A 25,689-nucleotide genomic window follows, 5' to 3' on the forward strand; every position below is an offset into this window, starting at 1 on the left:
CAAAAACTCAACACCAAAAATGTTTATGTGCATCTATAATAATAGATATTAATAATAATAATAGACATGCATACATTTTTCACATTTCCTCTTTCCTCCACTGTAGTTTCATCGTTTTGAAGATTGATATATTGTTTATCTTGGCTTTTTCAGGTGGAGGCAGATCTGGGCTACCCTGGAGGGAAGGCTAAAATCCTTCATAAGGAGTCAGATATAATCATGGCATTCGCCATAAATAGGGTAAGTTGTGTGTGCACTAATTCATTGGAATTGGTTGCCATGTCCACTTGTAATCTTGAGATTTCCTTAATTCTTGTCCCTGCATCCAGGCTAACTCCAACGAGATCGTGCTAGCCTCCACTCATGACGTCCAGGAGGTGGATGTGTCCAGTCTGCTGGCTGTGCAGCCCTACACCTGGATAGGGGACGACTTTGATAAGGAGTCCCGCAGGTGAGATTCAAGGCAGACTGTAGGTGGCTTTGTCTGCACTCATAAAACAATTTGAATCATAATTTCAAGTTTTGCGTCCAGATTTGGCACGATGCTATATATTACACGTAAAAATACAATGCATACAGTATGCTTACAAAACAAACAAAAAATAGTTCGCTCCTCCAACTTTTTTCTTTGATCGTACTCTGGCCAATATGATGACTACAGAATTTACATTCTATGACTACATAGAATGTAAATACTGTAGTCATCATATTGGCCAGAGATGTTAAAATATGTTAAAATATCTATACTGTAACTTCTGACACCCTGTCTGTCTCTGTGCATCGTCCATCTTTTACACATCTCTACAAAACATTCTCAGTGACGGGGTATGGGTGTGTTTTGTTTTACAGCTCTGACGACATAGACCATCGATCTTCTCAAACCAACATTTCCCAGCCAAGCTCCGTCCCCTTCGCTCCCCCTCAGATGCAGATTTCTGCATCCATGCCATGGCTCGGCAATGGACAGACCAGCATGGGAGCCAGTGTGGTACGAGTCTCTGCACTGAAAACACAGATACACATGAACACGACCCAACAGGGCAGTTTTTGTTATGAAGTTCCTATGTATAGCCAGCAGGGGGACACTAAGCTCTATTTTGAAGTCTTTAGTAAACATTGTATATCTGCGTTCACTCTGCAGCCTTTTTATTTCACAACATGCATTACTAAGGTTTCATTTAAAGATTTATCAACAGTAACTGAAGCATGAAACCAACATATAATGCAGAATGAAAACTGCCATCAACAACTTTGAGTTCAATCTGGAGTCTGGGGCCTTCTGCACGGTTTCAGGAGAAGTTTATATTTTCATTTCTTATCAATGTTGAGCCAAAATGAGCCCTGCCGACTAAACAGCCATCCTGCTGAGTCTATGGAGTCGCTGCAGGGATGGACTTACAAACACAGATAACAACAGCTCTCACAGACGGTAACCAAAGCTACAGATTTGCGTCACGCTTACACACCGCCAGGGTTCTCCATTTCCCAGCCATGTTGATAAATGCTGGTGCTGCAGTTTGATACACAAAGCAAGATAGGGCATGCAGGTTCCATGTTCTCGAATAATTCATCTTTGGTGAATCATCCATTAATATATTAAATAATGTTTTTTTGTTGTTTTTCAGATTATGAAGAGGAATCTAAACAATGTGAAGAGAATGACATCCCATCCCATATATCAGTATTGTAAGTGCCTACATTGAAGCTTGTGAATATGAGGTCATCAGTTAACATTTTCATTTTGATTGTCTTTTGGTTAATATATCCCCATCTCCTCTGTATCTCTCTGCTCCTCTGTCTGCCTCCACCTCTCTACCTCTTTTTCTTACTCTCCCTCTCTCTTTTTGTGTGTGTGTGTGTGTGTGTGTGTGTGTGTGTGTGTGTGTGTGTGTGTGTGTGTGTGTGTGTGTGTGTGTGTGTGTGTGTGTGGTGTGTGTGGGTGTGTGTGTGTGTGTGTGTGTGTTGTGTGTGTGTGTGTGTGTGTGTGTGTGTGTGGTGTGTGTGTGTGTGTGTGTCAGACATGACAGGGGCTCAGGACGGCAGTGTAAGAATGTTTGAATGGAACCGACCTCAGCAGCTCATTTGCTTCAGACAAGCAGGCAACGCTAGAGTCACCCGGCTCTATTTCAACTCCCAGGGCAATAAGGTACACACATACATAAACACACACACACAGACACTCTGCAATATCTGTGTTTTGTCTATGTTGTGTGAATGTCCTGATTTCACCTTACTCTTAATGTAGTGTGGAGTTGCTGACGGAGAGGGCTTCCTCAGTCTCTGGCAGGTCAACCAGACATCCTCCAACCCCAAACCCTACGTGGTGAGGTCCCTCCCACCTCTCTCACCTCCCTAATCACCACACATGCACATCATCAGACATAAAAACCAAAACATGTAGTCATTAAAATGAATAAGCACTGTTTGTTTATTTTGTCCTGTTCCATTCTAACAGAGTTGGCAGTGCCACACTAAGACGTGCGGTGATTTTGCCTTTGTCACGTCCTCCAGCCTCATCGCCACAGCTGGACAGTCCAGTGATAACAGGTCAGCTCCTGCAACTTTAATGATCCAACCCTAATCTTTCTCAGTTGGTTCCACTCACTCATATTGTCCTTGTTTTAATTCATCCACAGAAATGTTTGCCTGTGGGATACTCTGATTTCACCTAGCAATACCATGGTCCATGGTAAGAAATCCCAAATGTGTCAAACTTGTCTTTAATTCATGATTTATATTCCTGTACATCAAGTTGTTTTTCCAATTTCAATTCCACATTTCTCCCCACCCACCCCTTAGCGTTCCCCTGCCATGAGAACGGGGCCACTGTTCTGCAGTATGCTGCTAAACAGCAGCTGCTCATCACTGGAGGCAGAAAGGGCTTTGTGTGTGTGTTTGACATCCGCCAGAGGCAGCTGCTCCACACCTTCCAGGCCCATGACTCAGCCATCAAAGCCCTCGCTCTGGATGCCTTCGAGGACTTCTTCGTTACTGGCTCCGCAGAGGGCAACATGAAGGTGACGCACTTGCTCCATTACTCATTCACTGACCTGCCAGAACACATTTACTGTTGAACTGTGATTGTCTGATTAATATCAGGTACTGACCTACTCCATGAAAGGAGAAAATCCTCTCTCATACAAACATATAATATATCATATTAATCTATTGATAAATGGTACATTTCCACTAAAATACATAGCCATTTTACATCTTGCCTCGTAATGATCCTGATCCCATGCTGGTTATGGTGGGACATTTGTCAGCTTTGAAACAATGTGCTGATTTGATTCTGTTTGACAGGTCAAATATCACTTTGAGAAAGTGTCACAGCCTTCAAATTACTTGACATTCACAGTGGCAGTCTACGGGTTATAAAAATGATAACAGGGAGGCGTGTGGCGCAGTGGAATAGTGCGTTGGTGTTCGGATCAGGGCAGCACAGGTTCAAACCCCACTACAGTCAGCATGTCGTTGTGTCCCTGGGCAAGACACTTCACCCCAAATTGCTCCTGTGGGGATTGTCCACAGTATTGAGTATGTAAGTCGCTTTGGATAAAAGCGTCTAACAAGTAACATGTAATGTAATAAAGAACCGGGAAAGAAACGTAACAACTGTTTCCTCCTCTCTCCCTCTGCTGTCTCTGTCTCCAGGTGTGGAAGTTATCCGGCAACGGCCTCATGCACTCTTTTAGCACCGAACATACCAAGCAGTCCATCTTCCGCAACATCGGTGCCGGTGTCATGCAGGTGGAAACGCGCCCCGGTAACCGCATCTTCACCTGTGGAGCAGACGGCACCCTGAAGATGAGGGTCCTCCCTGACCGCTACAATATCCCCAGCAGCTTGGTCGACATCCTGTAACACCTACTTCCACTTCTGAGGGTCCAAAGAGGAATAAGACAGAGAGAAAAAACAAAAAGCTTACGTTAACACTTGCTAGGCATTAATAGTATACTTGATGAGGGAAGAGGTGGTCAATAGATCACCAACCTTTTGGCATCTTTCAGAGTGTGCCGTGTCAGGAGTTTACCTTTTAAATAATTTCCACAATGGGAAACGGAGCTGCAAATGTTTTTTTTGTTTCTTTCCCTGAAGGCAGAAAGCAAAGTTACAAGTAAAGGGTATCATACTTGATTTTGAAGCTAGATTTATTGTAATTTTATTGAAGAATCTCTATTCTTCGAGTGTGTCCATAGGGAAGCTATGCATGTCCGGTTCTCGTTACGCGGTGCAATCACAGGTCTAGTGCTCTGTAAAAGTGCTCAAGCTAACATTTTAAAAGTGTGTAACTGTCGTCATTTTGTGCCCACAGCTGAAATCTCTTAGCATCTACTGTAACCAGCACTGTGGTTTGTTATTAAGTCAGTGGTTTCCGGTGTGAATCGAGTTGTTGGAATCTGCATTATGCTTCAATGGTTTTACCCCCGCCCCTCCCCGCCTTTTATGTCCGACTTGTCTCCGCCCTTTTTGGAAGAGTTGATGGTGCATTACCCTCACCCCCTCTCACTGGCTGCCTCTCCTGGTTTTGTGTGTGTGTGTGTGTGTCACTGCTAGAACATTCCTGTTTGGTTTTACTCCTGTGATTTCAATGTTTCCATCTGTTTGGTCCCCCCCCCCCGAGCAGAAACACAAAGGTTCACTCCTGGTTTTGCACAATATTTGTATTATTATTTAAATTATTTATATGTTTGTGTTCGTATACTTGTTTGGTTGACCATTCCTATTTAACTTATTGCCTTTTATTTTAGGAATGTAAGGGGTTTTACTGTATCTGACTGGGAGATGTGCAACACAGTCTACTGTATGTAAGTGTGTGTGATACCCCGCTAGTTGTTTTTACTGTTTCATCTATAAGGAATAGATATTTGCACTCAAAAGTTCTGGAGACACTAAAAGTTTATTTGAAATAAATAGGATATTGAAGAAGAAACTGTTGTATACAAATGAATGTCTGGCTTTATTTGGCCTAGTAGTAAAACGTTTGAAATAGTTTTAATATATAAATGATTTAAATATATATATATGAAATACCACAACAGCTTGTACAAACATGAAAGCATTTCTTTATTTTTGGTTTGTATCATACCAGCTGGATTAGTTGTATCTTTTGTTAAGTGTATCTATGGTATTTATTAAAGAGATTTGTGTTTCTCTCCCTCTTTCGGCCCACTATGTGTACTGTATGTAGCTTAAGTGTTTTACCAATGGTCCTACTGGTGTGTATGTGTGTGTGCATGTAATAATGCAAAATAAGCCAATATCATGGGTAGACGCTTACTAGGGCACTTGAGCCTGGAGGTGTGTGAGAGAACAGGTCATGGTCAGAGTTTTACCTTTGTAAAGTGAATAAATTCTTTTATTTCATCAGGGTGATTTGGCGCTGTTGTTTTTTGACTTTCTGTCTAGAGGAGAAGAAGCTAAGGCAGGTGTCTATATGCACATGGGGGTAACATGCATCTATAAAAAAAACAAAATAAGATATGTATCATGCAAATACATTAAATATTGTAACAACTTAGAATACATACGGCTTCAAAGATGTAGTTATAAATTAAATTTGTATAAAAAAATGACTTGATACAAAATGAGAAAAAGTGTTCACACTGTTAGTAATTGCATCGTCTTACGTATATCGCAAAAAGGATATACATTTAATACATAGATTTTTGACAAAAGCACAATAATTATTGACCTTCAGGGGATGTATCATGCTCATTTTTAGATTCATTCTTATATTTTGGGATTCTACTAGAATATGTTTACATGCCTTAATGTTGAAAAAAAACCTTATATCATAACGTTTGAATATACCTGCATTAACCTTACATCTGAAATGCATCGTCTTTGCGCCTGCCTTGAAATGCCCCATTTCAGTATACAAGCGAATGGTGATACTGTTTCTTATTAGATTGCGGGTAGTGTATTCTAATAAGCTGGGGAGGAACAGAGGAAGGAGAGGCAAAACTGATCGGCTTGTTGAACTCTGAATTGTTTTCACAGAGACGGACTGGGTTTCACAGTTTAGCACTCCAGATAGCCAAATGTATAGCAAAAGCACTGAAAAATGTGTTTTCATAAAATGTCACCTTTAAGTGAAACTATAGTTTTAAACAACCGATTACTGACAGGAATGCGCTATAAGACAGATGTCTACATTTTTCTTGAAAACCCAAATATGACCAGTTTCCACAGAGTGAATAGTTGTTGGTCTGCAGGCATTTTGCTCTCACTATTTAACAGTCAGGTCTACGTGTTGTCTGTCACTTCCAGACAGTTTTCACTCGTCGGAGATGAAGTGGACCACGTAGAGCCTGACGTAGCCCTGGTCCCACACGTACAGGTGTCGGTCTTTGGGGCTGTAGGAGAGCATCGCCAGCACCCCACCTGGAGACCTCAGGTCAAAGGTCACATTCACCGGCTTCCCCTTCAGCAGGTCAAAAGCAAAGGTGACTCTAGCGTCTTTTGTGTCTGTGACATACAGGACACCGCAGGCAATAAAGGCATTGCCGGCCTTGGTGCGCGGGTAGGTGGTGTTTATGTAGGATGTGACGGAGAAGGTCTTCGGGTCCAGCTGGGCCACCGTGATGCTCTCATCCACGCTGGAGGCAAAGATCAGCCACAAGCCGTTCTCATCTGCTGCCAGTTTGAAATAGGTCTTGGAGTTGTGGAGCAGGTAGGCGAGGTTGTGGTACAAAGCGTTTTCTATAGTGAGCGTGTGAAGCCTCTTGGTGTGAAAGTCAAACCTGTGGACAAACAAACAGCAAGTGGTTAACTGGATGTAGCGGAAACGATAGGAAATCATCTCGTGATGCATCACACTGTCCACTATCGGCTTACCTGGCAATGCTGGAAGTACCAGCGATGTGATAATAGAAGGACCCGTTGTGAACAGTGTGGCCGCAGCCTTGGTAGAACTTTTTAACATCCACAATCTCGCTGGTGCTGTTCTGGAAGGAGACGATGCTTTTATACTCCTTTATCACACGACCTGGAGAAGAACATGCAACATGTTTACTGCTAACTGCAAATAAATAATGTTAAGAAAGTAGAGATCCAACAGTATAACATCCTTGCATTGCTTTGACACTCATAGCCTTGCTCTAGGTTTAGATTAATATATGTTCTGTCATGCTGCTGGTTTGACCAATCTACCAGAAAAGTGTTCTGCCACCCAAATTCGTTCATCGTTCAGCTGAGCGGTGTCTCTCATATACGCGCCGAATGTACTCTCCATCTTTGACACATTCCTGGGGTTGATCAGAGACTTGATCAGGCACTCTGAGGGGAAACAGAGTCACACCGGAGTTAGAGGGTTACATCTGTCACATGTGTTTTAGATGTAGACACACTTCTCTGAACACAAACCGTTCTTCTTAGCTGGCTTCTCATGTAGTTTCAAAGCATTCGCAGAGGAGGTTCCATCATTTGGAATTGCGTGTAACTGCCCTGTAATAAACAGAGTGGTTTTATGACATAGGGAGTGTGCTTCTCAAAACAACCTCACCACGAGGAGCATGCATTAGCTGCTGTGGAGTTTTGGATTATATCACATGATCTTGTTCAGCTAATGGAGCTTCTTAGCATTTTAAGTCCTTAAAGTGCAAGAAAAAGAAACACAATTCCATGACATCTGGGCAGGCTGGTAGTCTTTGTGATTTGATTGAAGCATCCAGACTTCATGGATCATGTTGTGATATCAATTTGCAGAATAGTGTTTCCATGTTCAAGATTAACTTGTAATCCAATCTGCAGAATATGTGTTTATAAGTCAATAAAGGCATTTTACCCATGGAATGAGCAGCCTGAAGGTTGGCTCTGTGGTGCCTTGTTCTTGGAGGCCCCTGAGGGCCAGGAGGTCCTGGGGACCCGGGAGGACCTGGAGGGCCAGGGGGACCTGTACAAAGAAGAAAGGAAATATATAGCCACTACAGTGAAATAAAGTAAAGATAAAGGCATTCTGAAAGACATTTTGCAAATCTTTACAGCTTTTTTATTGCTAAATGTTTAAAGTGCCTCAGTGATCAGTGTAAAGCTCTACTCACCCTCAATAATGACGTCATTTGACGGTTGTCCCTTCTCTCCAGACGGGCCAGCCTCTCCTCGCTCCCCTTTTTCACCTGGTTCTGCTTTCTCACCTGATATTGGAAAATATTATGAACATTGTGAAAATATCTCCAAGATTGCACTCACAGACTTAACACACTATTGTTAAAAGCATGAATTACTCCTTTGACTTCCTCTGGTGAATCATGCCATCATACCACTGTGAAGGAGCACAGTGAAGTCAAGTGGGAGAATACTTGGTAGGAGTTTTCCAGTTCATTTAGCCGAAGCCCAAAACCACAGCGATGAATAATATTTGCAAAGAATGTGAGATAAAGGCGGCTGTTCAGTCATCTACTGTGAATGAAATCAACCGTCATTATGATTCACGGATAGATCAGGAATCTGTGTGTGTTCAGTGTGTGTCTTTCTGTGCGTGTGCTATTTTTAGCCTCAGGTTACACTCAACCCTTTGACTTGTACATTGTACACATGGTTCTTTACTAAAATGGCCAGCATTGCTCGAGGCATTATACAAATGGATGGTGATTAAATACAGAGTAGAGCCTCAATTATTTGGTACCTTTTTTTCCTCTTTTCCCCTCAGCCCCGGGCAGTCCATTCAGTCCAGGAATGCCATCAGTCCCATTGTAGCCGGGCATACCGTCCACACCGGGCAAACCTTCAGTAACACACAACATCTTGACCATGGGCTAAATGGAAAACACATTCAGCTAGTATATGGGTCACTAAACCACAAAGGAGACATGCACTATGGCTAGATTTTAAATTTGGACCAAGAGTGGTTTCTCTTACCAGGCGGTCCTGGTGGTCCTGCAAGAGAATGATTAAAGATGTTAAAGAACAAAAAGTGATCTTTTGGATATAGTATGTAGCTTTACGTATATGAGGAAGACATACCTGCAATGCAGACTCCCTTGGTGCTGTTGCAAATGTCAATCAACAATTTGATCTAAGGGGAAACAGAAAAAGTTTTTCAATGCTTTACATGTCAGCAACAGGGGCAAAGATACGATTGCATTGACAGCCCATTTAGTCAGTATTCTGAAACAATAACATAAACCAACAAGTAAATAGAAAAGCAATTCTAAGGTAAGAGCATAATTAACTAAATATACTATCTAAAGTATAACATTACTTATGCATCATATATCTTTGAATATTCAATTAAATAATAAATGACATAATATAATTATTGTTACTGATGTTAAGAAACACGGCGATGTTGTAGTTTGCAATGCAAATGTTATCAATTTAAATGCTGTTGTTTCATGTTTAGTTTAATCTGTAACAATGCAACACACTCCAAGCACAAAATGGAAATATTCCTATACACTAAAAGTGTTTTACAAAATGTACCATTGGGCTTTGAAATGACATCATTCCACCGAGTGTAACCCTGGCCCTCACTCTGTTTTATTTCAGTGTTGTGGTATTATTGCACACAGTAAATCCCAACATGCAGGACCTGGAGCCTTCAGACCCCCTGATGGTCTGAGGCCTGGGGACCGGTGCCCATCTTATCCAGATGTTGATGGAGCAAAGGTCAGTGATGACAAAATACAAAGTGACCAAATCTCACCGGGACCATGGAGTAGGTCATCATCATCATCATGTCGTCCTGAAGGTGTGCCTTGGGGTAACTCTGTCGATGTTTGTGCTTCATCTCATTCTTCATCTTCTTCTCTGCTTCCTCTCCCACCTCCTGGCTGACCTCCTGGCTGACTTCCTGTCTCTCCACCTGGTGGAGCTCCTGCATCTCCTGCTGTAGCTCCTTCTCCAGCTCTTCACTTCTCTTATTCCTGGAAAACTGGGACTGATATTGCGGATGTTCCCCCACCCTAGCCCGCAAAGCTGCCGCTCCTCTCGGCACCTCCTGGAGGAACTCCACCACGGAGCTCTGCTCCACCTCTGTCAGCTTCACCTCTGCTTGCTGCAGCAGGGCTCGCTGCTGATTCTGCTGGACCAGGAGCACCAGGAGGCCCACAGAGTTCATCAACGCCACCACACATGTCCCGTACAGCACCAACCGCTGAGGGAGAGTCATGCTGGGGGTTGGGATCCACATCGTTACCACCTCACCTCCGCTTTTCTGAGGGTCACTTGCCAACTTCAGCATTCAAACGGTATACAAATCCAGTACAGAACTCAAAGAGGACAAAGTCCAATTTTTACGGCCTGTTGTCCAAGACGCTGCCACCAAAAAGTCTAATCAACCGTATGCCAAAAGAATCCAATAGAGGGAAATCATAAACAAAATGTAGAGTCCTTTTCAAATAATTTGAAAGCTCCAAATAGAATCCAGTCAGAGTGTGCCTGTGCTCCTCACGGGTGGTGGTCTGAAGTCAGACTGGTAAATACAGTTCTTGTTGTGTTGTTCACCAAGTGGAGAAGGGCTAGTGTGTGTGTGTGGTGTGTGTGTGTGTGTGTGTGTGGTGTGTGTGTGTGTGTGTGTGTGTGTGTGTGTGTGTGTGTGTGTGTGTGTGTGTGTGTGTGTGTGTGTGTGTGTGTGTGTGTGTGTGTGTGTGTGTGTGTGTGTGTGTGTGTGTGGTGTGTGTGTGTGTGTGTGTGTGTGTGTGTGGGTGTGTGTGTGTGCCAGTATTGTAGGAGTGGGCATTACACAATCTTCTGGGCTTGTCTGGGAAGAAACCCCCGCCTGTTCAGTCACCTGATTTATATTCAGCATAACCCATTCTACTGCACCGCCGTGGGCAGACTGACATCACGGATATGTATAGTGTACGCACAAAAGCACTCAAATGCATACAAATGAAAGCATGCATTACACCAGACAAGCTGACTGCTTATTTTTATTTACATAATGTATACATGTTATTATGAATACTATTCCAACGGTGAAGAGTTTCAAACTTCACATCACATCAAAATGCATTCACATCATTATAGTTTCCATTGGTTCATGACCCATCCTCCCAAACTCCTGTATGCTTCCCTTATCTCACACAGTCCCTCCTCAAACCTTCCAACCAGCAACAATGACCTATTTCCACTGCTTTGATTTGGGCCAGAAAAGTGACATTTCACCACTCTAAATATCAGTAAAGCAGGGAAAATTCCAAGTACTCCATTCTTCTCTGTCACATGGTGTTGGTACTGTCTCATTTGACTGAGATGTAAGTGTAGTGGTCCGTTTTATGTGATCTCTTCAATAAAAAAAACGATTTGTTTGAATAAGTCAGTTTAGTCGGTTCTCTGCTGACATGGAGCACTGCTTTATTTAGCTGACCTACATGCTCTTGCATCCTTGTGAGGTCCCACACACACACTCAGGAAGTAGACATGCTACATTGGGGTTAGATTCAGATCCTGTTGACCGGGCGTTTGGTATGTAGGCTCCCTCCTGAGGCTGTAGGTCACTGCCAGTCAGTTGTTGGACAGCTTGTATTGCTTTGGCAGATGTGTAGATGTGTTCGCTCATACAGTATTAAGAGCACTGAGGTCGTTCCTTTGTTGTCTCTTTTTCACTTTCTAATGCCTGACCAACTGAGACTGGGAACAAAAAGCAGGGGAAAGCCCACCTTCTATATGTGGATCTCATCTCTGATTAACATTTGGTCTATATGCTGTAAAATGTATTATCTTTTCAATTTACACACGGCATCTATTGCACGTCTGTCCGTCCTGGGAGAGGGATCCCTCCTCTGTTGCTCTCCCTGAGGTTTCTCCCATTTTTTCCCCTTTAAACTGTGGGTTTTCTTCGGAAGTTTTTCCTTGTACGATGTGAGGGTCTAAGGACAGAGGGTGTTGTTTTTCTCATACTGATATTCTGAACAATCTGTGCTGTTGTATTTGCTGTAAACTTGTAAAGTGTCTCTACTGTAGGCTATTTTTGGCTCGACCAAAAATCGTTTATAAATGTGTTATATAAATAAAACTTGATTTGATTTGATTTATTTTGAAGACTGTAATGTTGGCAAAGTTGCTAAATGATTCAGCCTTATTGAGGATCCATTCAAATGAACCCTGCGGTGTAAACATGTCAGCATGCCTACAAACTCTTCTCCACCTCAGGTCTCTCGTTGACCTTCTCTCTGTTTGCGCCTTCCTCCCGAGGTGCAGCTGCAGGGAGAGCAGCCTTCCAGTATCTATCTTCTTCGTGTCTTCCTTCAAACAGTATCCTCCCATTCTCCTCTTCTCTCTGTCCAATATTCTTGTTTTTTTCAGTGCTATCTTTGAAGTTTCAAATGTGTTTTGGAATGCTACGAATCAGCTTATCACTGAAAATTAAGATTAGATTCAATAATGTGAAATCAGTAAAATGGCACATCAAAGACGATCAAATTAAGCCAATAAACACCACTATAAATGAACAAATTACATTTATTAGACATCGAAAAAAGCCCTGACTTTAAGAAACACAATGAGAGGGATAGAGGTGGAGTTCATCTTCTAGCTGTTCTCAGACCTTGCAATACTGCTTTAAATCTTAATTGTGAGGTCAATTCCTAAAGGCAGTTTAGGCAGGTCCCATAGCATAAAGCGCACAGTCTGAATTCATATCCACTCACTTCTGCTGCACGTCATGCCTCAAAGAAAATTCATAAATTCTGTCCAGACCTCATACATGGTCTGACATTTTCCCTCGGCTTTCAATCAATCTTGTTTTTCACTTCTAAACAACTCTCTACACATGTAGTGGAGACAATGATGTGGTTGACCACAGCACAGAGCACAGAGACAAGGTTACATTAACTTCTGTTTTCGGGAAAAACAGACGGGGTTGTCTTTGCTTAATCATGCAGAACAATCTCTGTCCGAGCCATCATACAGGGGACGTTATCGAGGCAGGGCCTCACACACAGTCGGACATTTCAACTGTGCACATTCCTCGACTCCACCGTGGGCGGTGAGTGAATTCACAGAGTCCTTTATACAGAGCACATGGAACAAAGGCAGAGCCAAACAGAATTGGCTTTGTCACAAATTGTGAAACAAAATATAAAAAAATAAGAATACAATTGTATTTAACCCAAAAAGAAATACAATTCAATATTTTCACTTGCTTAATGCTTATTTAGAAGAAGGAGTATTTGGGTTATTATTTAATGTTTTATTGTTGTTGATTTTTCGCTTGGATTTTTTTGTTCTTGCCTTTCAAAACATATTGTTTGTCGTTATGATGTGAGTACGGGACTACAAATATACATAAAACATTAAAAAAAGGTTTGATGAACCCATAAATACCTAAGATATAAATAAATAAAGAAGTGTGTTTTTGTGTCAGAATCTTAACAATAGGGTTAAATCTGAGCAGGTCTGTCAAATGTCCTATTCATTTTTACATTTCATTAAGTCAAGTTTTTTATTGATAAAACAGCTTCAATAATCAAATACGATGATGATGTGATGGTCTAGTGTAAAACAATTTACCCGTAAACCCTAATATGTAAAACTAAAATGATAGACTACACAACTGCATTTCAGGTGCACCAATGTACCCTTAGATATTCAGAAGACATGACTTTCTGGCTTCAATGGTTGCTTTTGTGAGATGCAAGAGCTGCTACAGAACTTATGTTCCGTTAAAGTCATTTCATTAAAAGCACACTATATGATTTTGTTTTCATAACCTCATGATGTTGCAGTAAATCCGTAGACACTGTTTAATACATCACAGCTCTGCTTCTCCATCTACTGGTGGTCTGTTGGAGGAAAACTGGGAGTAATCTCAAATAACAAAGGCCACAGCATATCATGTTTAAAAACATATTTTTAGTTGGAACATTTCATTCCAGCTGTTTCTTGTTTTTCTTCGAAGATGTAAAAAAAAACTGAAGAGATTTTCAAGAGATCTTTTTTTTTTGGACGACAGATAAAGCTTTAATAATAATAACACAGGCCAGATGTTGTTTCTCCAATAAGATTCTTTTGAAGTTCAAAGCTGGACCAAAACTTTGCTCTGATCACCAGAATGTTAAATACAACCCATGAACCGTCTACTCCCCAACATTCACCCACTGAACTTGGGCCTGCACGCTCAAGGGCACCGGCACCAATCCAACCCCTCAAGGTTACACTTGTATTGTTTACCATTTCTCTCCCGTGTTGTGGCTTTTGCATCACCCTGACCTGGCTCTTAACCAGCTCAGCCCTCATATAAACACCAGGCTCCGGCTTTCGGAGGCATCTGTCATTACCCGGGCGGTTGTTTGGTTTGTGCAGTTAGTGCAGGTTGTTTTACTACTGCCTTCCTATGGATCTGATCCCTGCCTGTGAATGGGCCCTGATTCCTGTAGGTTTCGACACCATAGTGGAAGACCTGGTCTCTATGTCCTCGAATGTCACTGCAGTGAGATCACCGGGGATCTCCGTTGCAACCAGGACCCTCATCCTGCTCCTCTGTCTGCTGCTGGCTGCATGGAGCCACGCGGACAAGAACACTGTACCTGGTAGGTTCTCTTTATAGACACTTGGCAGTTTTTGTCTGTGTGTTTGTGTCAATTCTCCATCACTGAATGACATTTATTGTGATTCACCACCACAGGTCCTTCTTTCTGTCTGGGCTTGGGTCCATTTCTGTCATATGTGAGATTCATCTGGACCGGTATAGGCACAGCCAGTAACTACTACAATAAAAAGTATGGAGACATTGTCAGAGTGTGGATCAATGGAGAAGAGACCCTCATACTCAGCAGGTTGGTTACCTCTGTTAATGCTGCGGGAAAAACAGTTTATACACAAACAGGGGATAATGATTTAATGTCGATTTTTTGTTTCTTTTTTAGGGCATCAGCTGTGCACCATGTACTGAAAAATGGACATTATACTTCCCGTTTTGGGAGCAAGCAAGGACTCAGCTGCATCGGCATGAATGAGAGAGGCATCATATTTAACAACAACATACCTCAGTGGAAAAAAATACGCACCTACTTCTCTAGAGGTAACATTTCAACCTTAGTCTGCATTCCAGGCTTACTGATTGAGTCAGTTGTTTATTCGGTTCAGTTACAAGAGATTTGATTTCCCGTATCAGCCCTGACAGGTCCGGGCTTGCAGCAGGCGGTGGAGGTCAGCGTCTCCGCCACACAGACTCACCTGGATCGTCTGGACCGTTTGGGTCATGTGGACATTCTCAGTTTGCTGCGCTGCACCGTGGTTGACATCTCCAACAGACTCTTCCTGGGTGTACCTCTTAATGGTAAGTAGGCATGCATTCCTCTTTTAAGATGAAAGATGGATCAAACACATGCGGCCAATAGGTTAGGATGCAATTTTTCTAAATACCTTTGTGTTAACCTCTCCAGAGAAAGAGCTGCTTCTGAAGATACAGAAGTATTTCGACACATGGCAGACTGTGCTGATAAAACCAGACATTTACTTCAAGTTCGACTGGATTCACCAGAGACACAAGAAGGCAGCGTAAGTCACTCTTTTCATATCATTTGTTGGGCTGGTTATTTTGGCTGAGCACTTCTGTTATAATCAAGTGTTTTTAAATATCTTATCTCACAGCCAGGAGCTGCAAGATGCCATAGAGAGCCTCGTGGACCAGAAGAGAAGGGATATGGAGCAGGCAGATAAACTGGACAACATCAACTTCACCGCAGAGCTCATATTTGCACAGGTCAGTCTGAGAATGTAATCGGTGCTCTTTCCTTTTTGCAAATATTTAGACTTCTCTGATCTCAGAGCAAACACTTTTCCCTTTTCATTCTTTAAGCCTTTCAAAGACTTCCTTCAACCCATATTTTAGAAATCCTCACACATTTATTTCGCCCGTCAGCTTATTCACATGTTGTTTGTGTGTGTTTTCAGAACCATGGTGAACTATCTGCGGAGAATGTGAGGCAGTGTGTGTTGGAGATGGTCATCGCAGCACCAGACACTCTGTCTGTCAGCCTCTTCTTCACACTGCTGCTCCTCAAACAGAACCCAGATGTGGAGCTGCAGCTGCTGCAGGAGATAGACACCGTTGTAGGTAAGAATCTGAGAGAATCAAGATAGATTCTGATCAAATATTGTAGAGATTTAGTGTTTGAGCAAAATGATATCTCAATGCCACTGTCTCGCCGCAGGCAAGAGACAGCTCCAGAATGGGGACCTTCAGAAGCTGCAGGTGCTGGAGAGCTTCATCAACGAGTGCTTGCGCTTTCACCCTGTGGTGGACTTCACCATGCGACGAGCCCTCTCTGATGATATCATAGATGGTTACCAAGTACCAAAAGGCACAAATATTATTCTGAACACCGGCCGCATGCACCAGACAGAGTTTTTCCTCAAACCCAATGAATTCAGTCTGAAGAACTTTGAGAAAAATGTGAGTAGTTTTCTTTTGTGAAAGTTGAGTTTCTATCTGCAACTCTGGGACTTAATAACATAACCGTGACTTAATAAATTAACTCTTGAAGACCCCGACAGCCTTTTTTGCTATTCTGCTTCTTACTATGAGCAATTGGTGCTATGTGAACAGACCATTTTTAATAGATTCAAGCTTTTTTTTCCAGTTGTTTTAAGTGAGCGGGGTTTGGTTGAAAAATGTCATGTCAAGTAAGCCTATTCTGTACATCAATCCAGATGTAAAATTTAAATCAGATTTGGATGATGCTTGGTGGGTTGTTTGTTTACTGTATATTGCCACTCTCAGATGAATATGATCAAATTATACCAACACAGTCCCGATGAGTATTGGGTGTCAAACTTTTAGTAAATAGTAAAAAAAAATTCAGACATGAATATTCATGTTATTGACAAACATTTGATTTGAGTGTTTCAGGACTTTTAATCACCCCTGTCCTTCCTTCAGGCTCCTCGTCGTTACTTCCAGCCGTTCGGTTCGGGACCTCGCGCCTGTGTTGGCAAGCACATCGCCATGGTGATGATGAAATCCATCCTGGTGACGCTGCTGTCCCAGTACTCTGTGTGTCCTCACGAAGGCCTGACCCTGGACGGCCTCCATCAGACCAACAACCTCTCCCAGCAGCCTGTGGAGCATCAGCAGGAGGCCGAGCAGCTCAGCATGACATTCCTACCCCGACAGAGAGGAAGCAGGCAGACACTCTGAGACGTACACACTGAATCTATACCTTTAAACTGTATATATGATATCTATTATACTTCATTTATTATCATTACTGTACAAAGCTAAGTTTTATATTGTGGTATATATATATATATTAAAAAAAAACTATTGACCTATTATGCATTATGTGAAAAGTAAGTTAGAAATGCTAATGATAAAGTACATGTAAATTATTGCACCAATATTAAGCGTTGTCTTCTTTTTGAATGTGTTATCATGTTTTACTGAATGTATAGTATATATAAAGTGGAGCATTTTCCACATAAAAAAGTTAAAGAAAGAAAAACTTTCTCTTCTATTTTTTCAAATTGTCTACACTTGTATTTGCATTTTTTGTCCTTAATCAATTATGTTATTTCCAATTCAATTCAAATGTGTTTATATAGCCCACTCACATTTGTCTTAGAGGGCTTCGCAAATCAACAAATACGAATGACAATGTAAAAACAACAAACATATCTGAGAATATAGTAAAATGACAAGATGAATGTGAAAATACCAAAGAATGGGTACATAACACAATGACACAAATACAGTTAGAATACAATAATTCAAATTCCATAAAATGAAGGGTCCATGAGGATGTTTAAAAGGGAGTTTAAAACCAATCCTAACTGTACGCTGTACTAATGAGGAAAGTCTTCAGCCTATACTCTTAAATGTGTGGACACTGTCTGCCTCCCTAATCAACGCTGGAAGTTTATTATTAGAAAGAACAGACTCTTATGAAAATAATATTTCTATAATCAACAATACATTTTAACGCTGAAATCACCTGTAAAAAACAGGAAATCCATCCAAATTAGATTCAGTAAGTTAAATAAATACATCTTCTATTGCATTTCTAAATATTGATCACCAGAGGGCACTACAGCACATAACACAACAATCAGTCTTCAGCACAGCCTAAATAAAGCAACCAAGCTGCTCATTACATTCAATTGCTCTGCCTCTGGGCAAACGTGGCAATACAATTCACATACAGATGTTTCAATTTGTACTGTTTCCGCTTTACAGTAACACCAGGCAGGACCACTCAACGGGCTAGGCTGGGCTCTACTTTTTCTGATTGTGTGAAAATAAACATGTGTAGAAGACAACGTTTTCTGCCGACCCTTCAGAGATGTCAACCATTGGCTGTCTGATGCAAGAGTGTGAAGCCTCTAAATTAAGAGTGTCCATTTACATTTCCCTGGCACAAAACCATCTGGGAGATGAGGGTGCTGATTACAGCGATATTAGGACAGGGGTTGCGTTCCGATAATCCAAAAATCAGCTCCTAAATTCTAACCCTATCTCCTATTCCTTGACCTCTGAGTGAAACGTCACGGGGTTAAGGGATAGTCGTTAGGAGAATTCAAAAGGACTTAGGAGAAGAGACTGCGGTACTTTAGAGAATCCGAATGCACTTTCACTATCCGACGTGTTTATGATGCGCCAGCGGACGTCATAAATGTGCGTCTGCTGCTGTGGGGAAACTATGGAAACTACAGTTTTCTATAGCGGACTACAACATGGATGTTTAATAAGAACGAGGGACTACTGTAAACTCATCTAGAGACTCTGCACCGTGCTCTGATGCTGTTGTTTTGCTTTATGAACGGGGACAACAGAGAAACATATTCTTCATGACCAAAGTTGGAATTGAAATAAAAAAGGAAAGTGAAACTTATGCTCGTCACCCTCTCCCTCCGGTCCACATTAATACAAATGATCCCGATACGTATGATTGTATGAACTATGAAAATATCTTAAAATCAATACAAGTGTATTTATTATAAACGTTAGTCCTTAACATCTATCACTGTGTATATCACCATTCAAACATCTTTTAAAAGTTGAACAAACCCCACACAGCTCAGTAAAGACTGTGAAATGTTGACTTTATTTGATCATTTCAGTAAAAACTAACATCCATATTTCTCTTTTTGATTATAATACTGATGAACGTTCAGAAAAAAGCACTTTGGCAACTTACCACATACGTTTTAAAATGCTTAATAAGCACCGTAACTTTCATGATATAATTTCTCGGTCATAATCGGTTGTTTCCGTGAACGGCCGACTGTTGTGTGACGGCAAATGCTGCGGCTACAATGCATTGTGGGGCAGCATTTTCTCCTCTCCTTTCGGTTAGGGAGGTCCAGTGGTTGGATGACTTGGATCATAAATATATCAGCAATTAAACAACATCTTACATTTCTTTTCACACAATATGTCTCCTTGCAGTATCAACACTAATTCGGCTGACTTTTATATTTGATCCAATTGGTAGACAGGCTGTATTTACACCATAACGGTGCACAGCTGATAGAAAGGGACACCTAGTGGTTAAAGCATGTTATTGATGATGCGCTACTTGAATAGCTAAATATTAAATTGTACTGATTGTAATTGTATATTTTTTACTCTTTCACATATACTGTTACGGTGTGCAGGAAGCAGGACCCAAATGCAGATTTAAGTGACAAAAATAATTCCTTTATTTCAAGGGTATAATATACAGAGACAGAACGGCACACTCACCGATGAACTGGTCATTACACAAGACAACCCGACCAAGAGAGACAGAAAACCCAGAACTTAAATACACCCAGGACTAATCACATAAACACGAGACAGGTGAAGAGGAAGGAGAAAACACAGAGGCACCAGGTGAACACAATCGGGTAATCAGGGAGGGAAACAGACAGAAAGCAAACAGGCAGGAAACGGGGGTGAACACTTTACAAAATAAAACAGGAAACCCAAAGATAGAAAAAGACAAGAAAAACACCAACACAGACAGATCCTAACAGTACCCCCCCCCCCCCCCCCCCTCAGGGGACGGATCCCAGACGTCCCAAAACAAAAAAAGTCCAAAACCTCAAGCAGGGTGGATGGAGGGGGTCCGGAGGAGGGACGCATCACTAAGCCACCAGGGTGGGTGGAGGGGGTCAGGAGGACGGGACTGAACTGACCGCCCAGGGGCACGGCAGAGGACCAGGAAGGGGTCTTGGGCGGACGGCCCGGGGGCAAGGCAGAGTCCAAAAAGGGGGACTCGGGCGGATGGCCCGGGGGCAAGACAGAGTCCAAGGTGGGGACCATGGAGGGGCGAAGGCAGCGGCAGGAAGAGTCAGGGGGCCGGGCCCGAGGGCGAAGGCAACGGCAGGAAGAGTCAGGGGACCGGGCCCGAGGGCGAGGACCGCGGCACTCAGGGGGCCGGGCTCGAGGGCGAAGACCGCGGCTCTCAGGGGGCCGGGCTCGAGGGCGAAGACCGCGGCTCTCAGGGGGCCGGGCTCGAGGGCGAAGACCGCGGCTCTCAGGGGGCCGGGCTCGAGGGTGAAGACCGCGGCTCTCAGGGGGCCGGGCTTGAGGGCGAAGACCGTGGCTCTCAGGGGGCCGGGCTCGAGGGCGAAGACCGCGGCTCTCAGGGGGCCGGGCTCGAGGGCGAAGACCGGACAGCTCCGGAGGCCGGGCAGGAGCCGGTGTCGACCGGACAGGATCCGGAGCCGGTGGGACAGGTGTCGGCAAGATTCCCCACGGAAGAGGACCAGGAGTTGGCAGGACCCCCGGCAGGAGGGCAGTCGGCGGGACCCCCAACGGGACAGGACACAGGATTGGCAGGACCCCCGGCAGGAGCGCAGTCGGAGGGACCTCCAACAGGACAGGACACAGGATTGGCAGGACCCCTGGCAGAAGCGCAGTCGGCGGGACCCCCAACGGGACAGGACATAGGGTTGGCAGGACCCCCGGCAGGAGGGCAGTCGGCGGGACCCCCAACGGGACAGGACACAGGATTGGCAGGACCCCCGGCAGGAGCGCAGTCGGCGGGACCTCCAACGGGACAGGACATAGGGTTGGCAGGACCCCCAACGGGACAGGACATGGGGTTGGCAGGACCCCCGGCAGAAGAGCAGTCTGTGGGACCTCCAACGGGACAAGACATGGAGTTGGCAGGACCCCCGGCAGAAGAGTAGTCTGCTGGACCTCCAACGGGACAAGGCATGGAGTTGGCAGGACCCCCGGCAGAAGAGTAGTCTGCGGGACCTCCAACGGCACAGGACATGGGGTTGGCAGGACCCCCGGCAGGAGAGTAGTCGGCGGGGCCTCCAACGGCACAGGACAAGGAGCTGGCAGGACCCCCGGCAGGAGAGTAGACGGCGGGACCTCCAACGGGACAGGACATAGGATTGGCAGGACCCCCGGCAGGAGAGTAGTCGGCGGGGACCTCCAACGGTACAGGACAAAGGGTTGGCAGGACCCCCGGCAGGAGAGTAGTCGGCGGGACCTCCAACGAGACAGGACAAGGAGCTGGCAGGACCCCCGGCAGGCGAGTAGATGGCGGGACCTCCAACGGGACAGGACAAAGGGTTGGCAGGACCCCCGGCAGGAGAGTAGTCGGCGGGACCTCCAATGGGACTGGACATAGGATTGGCAGGACCCCCGGCAGGAGAGTAGTCGGCGGGACCCCCAACGGGACAGAACATGGAGTTGGCAGGAGCCCCAGCGGAACCTCCAACAGCACTTCAGTAGGGACTTGAGTTGGGACTGGAGAGGGAACTCGAGAGGGGACTCGAGAGGGGATTTGAGAGGGAACTCGAGAGGTGACTCGAGAGGGGATTTGAGAGGAAACTGGAGAGGGGACTCGAGAGGGGACTTGAGATGGGACTAGAGTTGGGATTTGAGAAGGGACTAGGGAAGGGACTAAAGGAGGGACTGGAGATGGGACCAGAGATGGGACTAGAGGAGAGACTAGAGGAGAGACTTGAGAAAGGACTTGAGAAAGGACTAGAGAAGGGACTAGAGAAGTGACTTGAGGAGGGACTAGAGGAGGAACTAGAGAAGGGAACTCGAGAGGGGACTTGAGAGGGGAACTAGAGAGGGGACTAGAGGAGGGACTAGAGGAGGGACTAGAGGAGGGACTAAAGGAGGGACTAAAGGAGGGACTAGAGGAGGGAACTGGAGAGGGGACTCGAGAGGGGACTGGAGGGGTGACTTGAGAGGAGACTCGAGAGGGGACTCGAGAGGGAACTTGAGATGGGACTGGAGAGGGGACTCGACAGGGGACTCGAGAGGGGACTCGAGAGGGAACTGGAGAGGGGACTGGAGAGGAGACTGGAGAGGGAACTCGAGAGGGAACTGGAGATGGGACTAGAGAAGTGACCTGAGGAGGGACTAGGGAAGGGACTAGAGAAGGGACTAGGAAAGTGACCTGAGGAGGGACTAGGGAAGGGACTAGAGAAGGGACTACCGAGGGGACTAGAGGAGAGACTAGAGGAGGGACTAGAGGAGGAACTAGAGAAGGAAACTCGAGAGGAGACTTGAGAAGGGAACTAGAGAGGGGACTCGAGAAGGGACTAGAGGAGGGACTAGAGGAGGGACTAGAGGAGGGACTAAAGGAGGGACTAAAGGAGGGACTAGAGGAGGGAACTCGAGAGGGAACTCGAGAGGGAACTCGAGAGGGGACTCGAGGGGGAACTGGAGAGGGGACTTGAGATGGGACTGTGGCAGCTGGGGCCAGATCTGGGTCTGGAACCAAGGCTGCTGGGGCCGGAATTGAAGCCAGAATCCTGGCTGTAAGGTCCGGTTCAGAAGCCGGAAACATGGCTGTAAGGTCCGGTTCTGAAGCCGGAAACATGGCTGTATGATCCAGTTCTGAAGCCGGAAACATGGCTGTATGATCCAGTTCTGAAGCCGGAAACATGGCTGTATGATCCAGTTCTGAAGCCGGAAACATGGCTGTATGATCCAGTTCTGAAGCCGGAAACATGGCTGTATGATCCGGTTCTGGAGCCGGAAACATGGCTGTAAAGTCCGGTTCTGGAGCCGGAAACATGGCTGCTGGGTCCGGCTCTGGAGCAGGGACCATGGCTGCTGGGGCCAGAACTGGGTCCGTAACCATGGCTGCTGGGGGCTGAACCGGTTCTGGAACCCTGGCCCTTTGGGCTCGTGCTGCCAACCTGGCCTTGCGATTCCTTCCTTTAGGAGCCGAAATTTTTGAATTTGAAATGCCATGCGATCTACCCACACTACCTTTGTGATCGACCGGTCGATCGCGATCGACGTATTGGGCACCCCTGGTTTAGATCTACTATTAAAAGGTCTGACATTGGATTCATGAAATTAACGTTTGCCCTCTAGCTATTTTATTCACGCAATTTAAACCAAAGTATAGCCTATAGCTCCAATATAAGTTATTGTGCATGTTGTCGTACGTCCATTGACAAACGTAGCTCGTTCACACAGGATCTGCTGGTCATATGATGTCCTGTGATGAACAGAAACACAAGCAGCCCGCTGGACTCAGATCTCTAGATACCTCAATCAATCCACCGCTGCTCCTGTGTTGTGCTGTAGATTGAAGGCTTGCTGTGGATTGAAGCCGTACGCAGGGCTGACGTCATTTCAATTATTGGACGTTTCTATTAGTTTTCTAAGCGGAGGAATGAAAGAAATGATTTACTCTGTAACATTTTTCGTATTGGAATAAACTTCAGGGTTTTTATGTTTTATTCCTACAGAATACATGGTGAAAGGATCATATGTGTTTTGTCAGCATAGTAGGCCTACTATTTTATAAAACATTCTCTGTTGTTTAAGTGTCTGATACTTGATAACCATGAATACAAAATACGTAAAAAATCACAAGTAATGATATCACATGTATGATATAGTCAGACACTATTATTTTAAATCAAGCCTAACGAATAATTAGTTCAAAACTGGCTTTACTCACTTGAATTGCTCCTTAGAATGTAATTTTCCTCTGTGGTTTTCTATGCAACACATTTTTGTATTGTAATGCCACTCGTATTTTATGTATGTATTGTAAGGTGACATTGAATGTTTTGAAAGGTGCCCTCAAATAAAATGTATTATTGTTATTGTATCTGTGCCTCTCTCACACTATTAATGTTATTTTTCTTTTCGACAAGGTTAATACTGGTGTCAATAGGGAAGATCTGCACGGTTCTCTACAGCCCATGTTCAGCAGAACAGGCGGTGCAGCTGCCCCACTATAACTTTGTCCAGGGTGGTCGTACTCCCACCAAAATCACACGGCTGTTCACCTGTAGTTTGCGCACACAAAAGCATTTTACTCTGGGCTCAGCAGGTGAGAAACTAAAGGGGGGCTTCCACATGTGGCAGACCAGGTGTTGGTGCTGCCGGATTTGGCACCCCCACTATAACTTTGTCCTAGATAGCAGTAGCGTAGCGTGGGGAAAAAATTAGGGGAAGCCAATAATACGTCCTTTCTTTTGGGTCGGGGGTGTGGTGGTCAATGTAATAACGTAACCAGATGAGTGATTACAGCACCCGCCACCCGTTATCATTTTACACACATTTGTATCATACAGATGCAGGACTTACACACGCCTGTTATCTAACCGACAGTTCCGCACCCACTCTCCAGCCGAAACTCTAATAAGCATTAATTCACAAACTAAATCAGGAGACCTTTAACGTTTTACGTCCGATTCGCTCCTTTTTTCCTCGCTGTACACAGCTCCAGTTTGGGCATTGGCCTGTCATCAGATTGTATTTGTTGTTGCTGCTGTAGCGGAAGTTTAGTACAATTATTTTTGATGAAATACTCCAAATCTCCACCCTCCATAATTGCACTTGCTTCAGTTGCTTGCTACTTTCTAACGGCGGTGAGAGTGGTGCAGTGACGCTATCTATCTTCTATCGATTAGATTTATGATTCGAAAATTATAAAAGTAGGGTAGACATGTGGATATTATCCAACTGAACAAAACTTGCATTTATCTAACAGGTTCGTTTTCCACTGACCTTATTTCAAGCTATTTTCCTAAATCCTATGGAGAAATCCCATTGCTTTTTTGTCGAGGGAAACCGAGAGCAGCTTACTTCCGGATTTTAGGATGCGTCACTGCAACACTAAGTTGATGCGATTTGATTCGATTGTGAGGCAAGGGAAGCCAGCCGCCTCTGGCTTCCCTTGGCATGGCCCTGACCAATCACAGGTTGGCAGGGGCATCACGTGAGCCTCATCTGATTGGTCAATCCCTCCATTTTTTTTCACCAAGGGAAGCCAGATTCGGCTGGCCTCCTCTCGCAACAGTGAGTGCAATCTACTGTTTCACCATAACATCTAGAGGGGCGCTGTTTGTTTCATTCTTTGGAAAATACTCAATGAGAATGGGGGAGAGACGGGCCGGCAGCAACACACAGCAAAGGAGAATTATCGAAACAAAACAAAGTGTTTTTATTTTTTTATTTAAATTATAACTACAATCCGAAAAAACAGGGGAAGCCTGGCTTCCTTTGGCCTCCGGGAGAAAACGCCACTGCTAGATAGTCGTACTGTCACCAAAATCACACTGGTCTTTGCTGTTCACCTGTAGTTTGTGCACACACAAGCATGTTACTCTGGGCTCAGCAGGTGAGAAACTCAAACTAAAGAGGAGTTTTCACATGTGGCAGAACAGGTGTTGGTGCTGCCGGATATGGAACCCCCACTATAACTTTCTCCAAGATAGTCGTACTGTCATCAAAATCACACTGGTGTTTGGCGTTTGTACATGTCCGGACTGCGGCTGTTTGTTGATAAATTAATGTGGTCTTCTTCTGTTTGC

General features: G+C 44.3%; 3 protein-coding genes across 14 annotated transcripts in view; 2 read left to right on the forward strand and 1 right to left on the reverse strand.

Annotated features, from left to right (window-relative positions):
- Window positions 1-5,370, forward strand: part of dmxl2 (Dmx-like 2) — a 38,559-nt gene extending 33,189 nt beyond the window's left edge. For all 12 annotated transcript variants that reach the window (XM_034221258.1, XM_034221263.1, XM_034221264.1 and 9 more), the window contains 10 exons: window positions 154-240; window positions 330-451; window positions 850-988; window positions 1,626-1,686; window positions 2,019-2,146; window positions 2,246-2,323; window positions 2,456-2,547; window positions 2,637-2,689; window positions 2,800-3,017; window positions 3,655-5,370. In XM_034221258.1, the coding sequence (XP_034077149.1) occupies window positions 154-240; window positions 330-451; window positions 850-988; window positions 1,626-1,686; window positions 2,019-2,146; window positions 2,246-2,323; window positions 2,456-2,547; window positions 2,637-2,689; window positions 2,800-3,017; window positions 3,655-3,864 (1,188 nt within the window). In that variant the 3' untranslated portion in view covers window positions 3,865-5,370. The remainder of the gene's footprint in view (window positions 1-153; window positions 241-329; window positions 452-849; window positions 989-1,625; window positions 1,687-2,018; window positions 2,147-2,245; window positions 2,324-2,455; window positions 2,548-2,636; window positions 2,690-2,799; window positions 3,018-3,654) is intronic.
- Window positions 5,371-5,475: 105 nt separating this feature from the next.
- Window positions 5,476-10,393, reverse strand: gldn (gliomedin). Its single transcript, XM_034221270.1, has 10 exons — window positions 9,650-10,393; window positions 8,968-9,019; window positions 8,863-8,880; window positions 8,630-8,728; window positions 8,046-8,138; window positions 7,790-7,897; window positions 7,369-7,449; window positions 7,156-7,281; window positions 6,841-6,991; window positions 5,476-6,746 (listed from the first exon to the last, which is right to left on the reverse strand). The coding sequence occupies exons 1-10, from the start codon at window positions 10,184-10,186 to the stop codon at window positions 6,281-6,283; spliced, it is 1,731 nt and encodes a 576-aa protein (XP_034077161.1). The 5' UTR covers window positions 10,187-10,393; the 3' UTR covers window positions 5,476-6,280.
- Window positions 10,394-14,281: 3,888 nt separating this feature from the next.
- On the forward strand, window positions 14,282-17,089 carry LOC117549393 (aromatase). Its single transcript, XM_034221271.1, has 9 exons — window positions 14,282-14,477; window positions 14,573-14,723; window positions 14,814-14,968; window positions 15,062-15,226; window positions 15,333-15,447; window positions 15,541-15,652; window positions 15,844-16,006; window positions 16,104-16,345; window positions 16,832-17,089. Exons 1-9 carry the CDS (start codon window positions 14,282-14,284, stop codon window positions 17,087-17,089), a joined length of 1,557 nt encoding a protein of 518 aa, XP_034077162.1.
- Window positions 17,090-25,689: the final 8,600 nt, after the last annotated feature.

This window comes from Gymnodraco acuticeps, unplaced genomic scaffold (assembly GCF_902827175.1).
Source record: "Gymnodraco acuticeps unplaced genomic scaffold, fGymAcu1.1, whole genome shotgun sequence".
NCBI lineage: Eukaryota > Metazoa > Chordata > Actinopteri > Perciformes > Bathydraconidae > Gymnodraco > Gymnodraco acuticeps.

What these genes read in the sequence shown, in the direction of transcription:
- LOC117549393 (XM_034221271.1), top strand. Translation starts at nt 14,282, where the DNA reads ATGGATCTGATCCCTGCCTGTGAATGGGCCCTGATTCCTGTAGGTTTC. An exon ending in GGACAAGAACACTGTACCTG is followed by an intron (nt 14,478 to 14,572) that starts GTAGGTTCTCTT and finishes TCACCACCACAG; the next exon opens with GTCCTTCTTTCTGTCTGGGC. An exon ending in GAGACCCTCATACTCAGCAG is followed by an intron (nt 14,724 to 14,813) that starts GTTGGTTACCTC and finishes TTTCTTTTTTAG; the next exon opens with GGCATCAGCTGTGCACCATG.
- gldn (XM_034221270.1), bottom strand. Translation starts at nt 10,186, where the DNA reads ATGCTGAAGTTGGCAAGTGACCCTCAGAAAAGCGGAGGTGAGGTGGTA. An exon ending in TGACCTACTCCATGGTCCCG is followed by an intron (nt 9,020 to 9,649) that starts GTGAGATTTGGT and finishes GTTTCCCCTTAG; the next exon opens with ATCAAATTGTTGATTGACAT. An exon ending in GAAGCCAGCTAAGAAGAACG is followed by an intron (nt 7,282 to 7,368) that starts GTTTGTGTTCAG and finishes GTTTCCCCTCAG; the next exon opens with AGTGCCTGATCAAGTCTCTG.